This window comes from Vulpes lagopus, chromosome 9 (assembly GCF_018345385.1).
Source record: "Vulpes lagopus strain Blue_001 chromosome 9, ASM1834538v1, whole genome shotgun sequence".
NCBI classification, from domain to species: Eukaryota; Metazoa; Chordata; class Mammalia; order Carnivora; family Canidae; genus Vulpes; species Vulpes lagopus.
The window spans coordinates 40833509-40841641 of record NC_054832.1 but is presented as its reverse complement, the minus strand read 5'-3'; the positions used below and the strand labels follow the sequence as shown (position 1 = coordinate 40841641).

General features: G+C 48.4%; 1 protein-coding gene across 1 annotated transcript in view; it reads left to right on the top strand.

Moving 5' to 3' along the window:
• The first annotated feature begins 5542 nt into the window (after window positions 1-5542).
• The window catches only part of INTS8 (integrator complex subunit 8), a 51460-nt gene continuing 48869 nt past the window's right edge, over window positions 5543-8133 (top strand). The window contains exons 1-2 of the mRNA XM_041769101.1: window positions 5543-5964; window positions 7849-8023. Coding sequence (XP_041625035.1) covers window positions 5547-5964; window positions 7849-8023 — 593 coding nt within the window. The 5' untranslated portion in view covers window positions 5543-5546. The remainder of the gene's footprint in view (window positions 5965-7848; window positions 8024-8133) is intronic.

Here is an 8133-nt window from a genome sequence, read left to right as displayed (position 1 = left end):
AGGGATTGGAGAGAGGATGATGGAGGAAATGCAGTAAAATATTAACAATTGTCGGGATCCCTGGGTGGCGCAGCGGTTTGGCCCCTGCCTTTGGCCCAGGGCGCGATCCTGGAGACCCGGGATCGAATCCCACATCAGGCTCCCAGTGCATGGAGCTTGCTTCTCCCTCTGCCTGTGTCTCTGCCTCTCTCTCTCTCTCTGTGACTATAATAAATAAAAATTAAAAAAAAAAAAACAAAAAACAATTGAGACATCTGGGTCAAGGGGTTGTAAGAGTTCTTTATACGATTCTTGCAACATTTTTTGTAGGTTTATGTTTTAAACATAAAGCAAACAAAAAATCAACAGCAAGTTATCTTCTTGATGGAGTGATTGGGCTCTAGGATCAGATAAAACAGGGACTCAAATCCCTATTTTCTACTAACTAGGTGCATGATACTGGGCAGGTCACTTAACTCCCCTGAGACTCAGTTTTCTCATCTATAAGATGGGCATAGTACTGCTAATGGTACCTAATTATTGTGAAATTATAATTGTGAAATTATTGTTATGTGGCTTAACTGAGACGATCTGTGTATAATACTTGGCACAGTGCCTGGTTCATAAGTGATAAACAGCCTTTATGAGTTATATTTATTGATATTTACCATATTACAAATTAAAACTGAGATACTAAAAAAACAAAAAATAAAAAATAAAACTGAGATACTTTTAAAATATTTAATTCCTTTAAAGATCTCAGGGAGCCAGGGATCAGGCTGGGCTTAGAACGTCCTGGAAACCCACACAATTCAAAATGGTGGTGTGGCCCAGTGGAGCTGGGGATCCTAAAATCGTTTAAAAATAATAAAAATCTGGGCAGCTCCAGTGGCCCAGCGGTTTAGCGCCGCCTGCAGCCCAGGGTGTGATCCTGGAGACCCAGGATGGAGTCCCATGTCAGGTTCCCCCGCAGGAGCCTGCTTCTCCCTCTGCCTGTGTCTCTGCCTCTCTCTCTCTCTCTGTATCTCTATGAATAAATAAATAAAATCTTTATAAATAAATAAATAAATAAAAAAAATAAAAATCTATTGGGGCACCTGGGCGGCTCAGTCTGTTAAGTGTCTGCCATCGGCTCAGGTCATGATCCCGGGGTCCTGGGATCAGTTCTGCATTGGGCTCCCTGCTCAGTGGGGAGCCTGTTTTCCCTCTCCCCCTGCCTCCCTCTCCCTCTGCTGCTCCCCCTGCTTATGTGTTCCTGCACTCCCGTTCTCTGTTAAATAAATAAATAAAATCTTTTTAAAAGTCCGTTAAATTGTACACCTGAAATACCTGAAACACTGTATATTAACTATTGGAATTAAAATAAATAATAAATAAAACTAATGCAAATTGCAAGCCTATTATATGTTGATATAATTTTTATGCAAAGTAACTTTATTTTCATTAAAAAATCTGGTAAGAAGATGGCTTTGTTTTACATTTTTGCAGATCTCATGTGTGGCTAGTAGAAGACAGTGGGTTCTCATATCTGCTTCTGTCTTTGAACTATTACTGTATATTTTTTTTGTAAACATACATGAAGAAAATCCAGCTTCGCATAGATACGTAGCTTAAAGAGGAGTATTTGGGGGTGCTTTTTTGGCTAAGTTGGTAGAGCATGTGACTCTTGATCTCAGGGTCACAAATTCAAGACCCATGTGGCCTGGAGCTTATGTATTTTTTTAAATTTATTTATTCATGAGAGACAGAGAGAGAGAGCGTGAGGCAGAGACACAGGCAGAGGGAGAAGCAGGCTCCATCCAGGGAGCCCGATGCAGGACTCGATCCCGGGTCTCCAGGATCATGCCCTGGGCCAAAGGCAGGCTCTAAACCACTGAGCCACCCAGGGATTTCAGGCCTGGAGCTTACTTAAAAAAAAAAAAAAAAAGAAGAAGAAAGAAAAAAAAGAGTATTTTAATTTTTTTCAGATAATTGTGGTATTTTTCTTCTTTGATATTACACCAAAAGTCAAGAAAGTGATGCTTTTTAAAAAGGTTAGTTGGAATTTGCAATCATGTCGATTAACTTATCAAACTCTGTTCATTGATTATTGATGAGCCTGAATATTTTATTCAGTGTTTGACTTGGATTCAGATATCTTCTTTTGTAGCTTACATTTTCCTGACCTCAGCCCAGTTTTCTATTGGAATGTTTTCTTTGGTTTGGTTTGATCTTTTCTTATTAAAGAGGCACATAGTATGTGGGGTAAGATTTTAATCTCTGAAGTCATGCTGCTTAAATTCATGCTTAGTATCTGGCACTTAATAGCTGTGTGACTTTAGGAGAGTTTTAACAATTTCTCTGTGCTTGTTTTATCACCTGAAAATAAAGATAATAGTGAAACCCACCTTGCAGGGCTTGAATGAGATAATAGGCATGTTATGGACTGAATGTTTGTGCTCCTCTCCCTTATATAATGAAATGTTGAAACTTTACCACCTAATCTGATGGTATATTAGTAGGCAGGGCCTTTGGGTAATAATTAGGATTAGATGAGTCCATAATGGTGGAGACCTCCTGGATGGGATTAATGCCCTTAGGAAAGAACTTGTTCCCTTTCTGCTTTGTCAGTTGAGGATACAATGAGAAGTTGGCAGCCTGCACCCCAGAAGAGGGCTGAAGGGCTGATACTAGAACTGAACCATGTTGGCACCCTGACTGTGAGCCTCCAGAACTGTGAGAAATACATTTCTGTTGTTTATAAGCTATTGAGCTTATGAAATTTTGTTTATAGCAGCCTGAATGGACTAAGACAATGTATAAAGTGCTTAGAACAGTGCCCATAGCGAGTTTACAAGTGAGCATTTGCTAGTATTATGGTTTTTCTTTTTTGAAAGATTTTATTTATTTATTCATGAGAGACACACACAGAGAGGCAGAGAACCAGGCAGAAGGAGAAGCAGGCTCCATGCAGGGAGCCCGAAGTGGGACTCGATCCCGGGCCTCCAGGATCAGGACCTGGATTGAAGGTGGCGCTAAACCACTGAGCCACCTGGGCTGCCCCATATAATGTTTTTTTTTTTTTTTAAATATATTAATCATCTAAAACTCAGTGCCCTCTGGACATTTCCATTCTGACACCTGACAGGTGGTGCCTATTCAAAAGTTTCCAACATGAATTTCTTTTATTTATTTATTTTATTTTTATTTTTATTTTTTTAAAGATTTTATTTATTTATTCATGAGAGACACATAGAGAGAGAGGCAGAGACACAGGCAGAGGGAGAAGCAGGCTCCCTGTGGGGAACCCGATGCGGCACTTGTTCCCAGGACCCCGGGGGTCATGCCCTGAGCTGAAGGTAGACGCTCAACCCCTGAGCCATCCAGGTGTCCTCCAACATGAATTTCACACCCCCCCTCCCCCATAGCTATTATATTGGCAAAGGATCAGGACACAGGTCATCTACCCTTATTACTAGGGCCAGGAACATAGGATCTGTCCTTTTTCCCGTCATCTTTTTATGCCTAACTGGTGAGTAAAACATGCCAAATCTTCCATGAAAATAACAGTTTAATCTCCCTGTTTGTATTTTATTAATTTAGTCCTCATGTTTTATTAGTCTAATACATTATTTCTTTAGAGCATAGGATAGAATTGCAGGAATTGTGGGAGAGTGACCCAGAGAGGGTTTTTACAGTGAGAAGAGGATAAGGAGTAGGATCCCAGGGAACCCTAAAATGAAAGAGGAGAGGTAGCACAGAGCCCAGAAAGAGGATTGGGCAGGAAGAGAAGAATAAGGCAGTGATTGCCACTGAAGCATTTGATTTACTTTTGCTTACGGAGGAATTACTTCCATTTATTTTTCTTAAAACTTATGAATTCTGCTTCTTCATTCTGGAAAAGACTAATAAGCAATTGATCTTATCCATGTTGGACTCAGCCTAGGTACAGGTGAAAGATCATTAGAGCGGTGGCTCAGCCCTTTCTTTTTTTTAAAGTACTATTTCTTTTATTTATTTATTAAAAAAAAAATTTTTTTTTAAATTTTATTTTATATTTATGATAGGCACACAGTGAGAGAGAGAAAGAGGCAGAGACACAGGCAGAGGGAGAAGCAGGCTCCATGCACCGGGAGCCTGACGTGGGACTCGATCCCGAGTCTCCAGGATCGCGCCCTGGGCCAAAGGCAGGCGCCAAACCGCTGCGCCACCCAGGGATCCCTATTTCTTTTATTTTTAAAAAATATTTTATTTATTTATTTATGAGAGACGCAGAGAGAGAGAGGGGGTGGGCAGAGACACAGGCAGAGGCTGAAGCAGGCTCCACACAGGGAGCCCCACGTGGGCCTGGATCCCGGGTCTCCAGGATCATGCCCTGGGCTGAAGGGGGCGCTAAACCCCTGAGCCATCTGGGCTGCCCTCAGCCCTTTCTTTATTGGGAAATGTTGGGCAAATGAGAACTCTGGAACTTCAATTTCTTCATTGGTTAAAAGATGTATAATGAGTTTGTTGACAAGAGAAAATTAGAGTTCTGTGTATGAAAATAATTTGCAAAAAAAAAAAAAAGCATTATATAAGACCAGGAAACATGGATATTTCTAGGTGCCAGGCCTTGTTTGAAAAGCCCAGATAGGGGCACCTGGGTGGTTCAGCAGGTTAAGTGTTTGCTTCTGCTCAGGTCATGGTCCCCCCTGGGCCTGGGATGGAGCCCGCTGCTGGGCTCTTGGATTTTCTCTTTTTAAAAGATTTTATTTACTTATTCATGAGAGACACACAGGGAGAAGCAGGCCCCATGCAGGGAGCCCAACATGGGACTCGATCCAGGGTCTCTAGGATCAGGCCTTGGCGCTAAGCCCACTGGGCCACCCCGGCTGCCCTGCCATCAACCCTAAGATTAGGCACAAATATGGAAACTGAGCTTCAGAGAGTAAGTTAAACGGCCTGACCTAGACAACACTCCACTCTTTACCTGGAGCATGTGCACGACCTATGAATACACTCTCTCTGATTTTAATTGTTAATTAAAATACATAGAACATTACAGAGTGGAGTTAGATATAAAATGGGATTGACCGTATCTCTAGCTGGGCTATCAAGAGGCTGAATTCTGCGCTAAGTATTGAGAGCTAGTCCTTTTTTTCTTCTTCTTTTTTTTTTTGGTTACATTTTTATTTGTTTGTTTGTTTGTTTATTTATTTATTTATTTTTTGGTTACATCTTTAAAATTTGAATTCAATTTGCCAACATTCAGTGTGGCACCGGGTGCTCATCCCATCACGCGCCCTCCTCAGGGCCGTCACCCCGAGAGCTGGTCCTGAGAAGTAGCAGCAGCTGGATCCCACGGTGGGCCGTCCCTCCGGCATCCCTCCGGGAAGGGGGTCGGGGCGCTGGTTTCCTAGGAGGAAACCTAGGAGATGGAGACGGGGAACCTGAGAGCACCGAAGGCAAGCTACGGCCGGCTCGCGGCTCAAACTAGGGTGCTCGCCGCCGTCCCTGCGCACCCCAGGGCCCTCTGCACGCCGGGAGGGCGAATCTCCCGGGAGAGGGGCGGAGCCCACCTGTGACCCGGGGCTCGGCGGGCGTCTCCCATGGCAACCACGAGGGGGCGTGGCCCAGGGCTCGGCCCCGCCCCATCTCGACAAGTCGGACAGCGATTGGCCCAGAGGCGCGGCGGCGGCGCGGGGGGGCGGGCCTTAGGCGCCCGGGCCGCGCCGCCATTTTGGGTTGTGCGGGCCTCGGGACGGTGCGAGCGCGGCGTCGGCTCGGGAGGTGCGGCGGCTCCGAGGCGGGAGGCGGAGGCGGAGGCGGAGACGCAGGCGCGCGAGGTCAGGTTGGAGCCGGGCAGCGCCCCCGGGGGCAGCGGCGGCGGGGGCAGGATGAGCGCGGAGGCGGCGGACCGGGAGGCGGCCACCTCCAGCCGGCCCTGCACGCCGCCGCAGACCAGCTGGTTCGAGTTCCTGCTGGAGGAGTCGCTGCTCGAGAAGCACCTGCGCAAGCCCTGCCCGGGTAGGCGGGGCGCCGGCCCGGGGGGGCGGGACCCGACCCGGATACCCGGACCCAACCCCCGGGACCCGACCCGGATACCCGCTCCGACTCCCGAGCTCCGAGCTGACCCAGACCCCGACCCCGATACCCGACCCCAGACTCCGACCCCGACCCCCGGGCTCCGAACCCCGTCCCCGGCCCCCAGCCCCCTGACCCCCCGACGGCACCCCGGTCCCCGACCCCCCGACTCCCGACCCCCCGACTCCCGACCCCCCGACTCCCCGACCACCCCGATCCCCGGCCCCCCGACGCCCCGATCCGCGACCCCCCGATCCCCGACCCCCGGATCCCCTGATCGCCGGCCCCCCGTTCCCCGACCCCCCCCCCCCGATCCCCGACCCCCCATCCCCGACCCCCCCCCCCCCCCGAACCCCGGCCCCCCGACGCCCCGATCCCCGGCCTCCCGATTCCCGGCGCCCCGACTCCCCGATCCCCCACCCCACCATCCCCGATCCCCGACCCCACCATCCCCGATCTCAGGCCACCCCCATCCCCGGGCCCCCGACTCCCCGATTCCCGACCCCCGATCCCCGACCTCCCGATCACCGGACCCCTGACCCCCCCGATCCCCGACTCCCTGACCCCCCCATCCCCGACCTCCCGATCCCCGACCCCGCCATCCCCGATCCTCGACCCCCCGATCTCCGACTCCCCAACCCCCCGACCGTCGCTAAGCCTTCAGCATCCCGGAGCCGGGCGCGGGGAGGGCTGACACCGCAAAGCCCCGACCCCCCCTTGTCCTTTTACTCTTGGGGGTCTTAGCTTCCGGGAGGAGGTCCCGCGGGGTTGGGGGAAGGGGGGCTGGGACACCCCCTGCGGGACTCCGGCCTGAGGCCGCTTTGCTGAGGGAGAGAAATTGCTGTGGGGGGGCTGGTCCCCACGCGGACTCCTTATCATCTTAGGTCCTTTGAACGTTCTGGTTTTCGGGGACGTTGGGCTGTAAGTTAAGGTGGGAACGGCTGGACGAATAGGGAAGGCTGATATCCCAGGGAAGGAGGAGGCCTCCAGGCGCTTCTGGATGGAGGGAGGGGCGTGAAAAAGAAGTTTCTTCGATAGGGTTTTGCTCCCAAAGTTCTTGAAGATGTAGCTCGTTCAGTCTCCTTGAGCCCAAAGCGGTGGAGACCACTCTGCCACAGCCATGGTTTCATCCCCTGGATCCTTCCATAGTTCTTTGAATTCATCATTTCTCCCACAGTTACTGAGTGCTTTCCAGGGGCAGGCTTAATGCTGCTCATGTTTTATCTCATTTAATTCAGTCGTCATAACCTCAGGTAGATGGTGGTGTCCTCTATTTTGCATGATGGAAACAGGTGCAGAGAGGTAACTTGATGCAGGTCCCACTAATTGTTAAAACAGTTCCATAGATGGTCTGTCTTCTCTCTCTCTCTCTTTTTTTTTTTTTTTTGGAGAAAAGTTTTAATTTTTATTGTTTTATTCATGAGAGGCAGAGACACAGGTAGAGGGAGAAGCAGGCTCCATGCAGGGAGCCAGATGTGGGACTCACCCTGGGGTCATGCCCTGAGCTGAAGGCAGACACTCAACCACTGAGCCCCCCAGGCGTCTAGAACTGTCTGTCTTCTAATTTGCTGACCTGGAAATCCGTGACCATTGTATTCTTTGTTGTGATGTATTTTCTTCTGCACCAGTCTGATCACCATTCTCCTTCCCGCCCTTCCTGGTCTTCCTTGCAATCCCAAACATACCTCTTAGAAATCCTATTCCTTAGTCCTTATAACTACACAGCTCTTGGAATTCTTTCTGTGGCCAAAAACCAATACAGTGAAACTTTTTGCATCTTCACAATTAGAACTTAAACTTAAGAATTCATTTTCTTTTAAATCCTAGATCCTGCACCAGTTCAACTTATCGTTCAGTTTTTGGAACAGGCTTCCAAACCTTCAGTTAATGAGCAAAACCAGGTGCAACCTCCACCTGATAACAAGAGAAATCGTATTTTAAAACTGCTTGCTCTTAAAGTTGCTGCGCATTTGAAGTGGGATTTAGACATACTAGAGAAAAGGTACATAATATTTAAAAGAAATATGTTTTTGAAGCTCTACTTAGATATTTTGGGTTATTTCTATATATGCTTTTATGGTAATCAGGCCCTAAAGTGCAAGTTATTTTTCT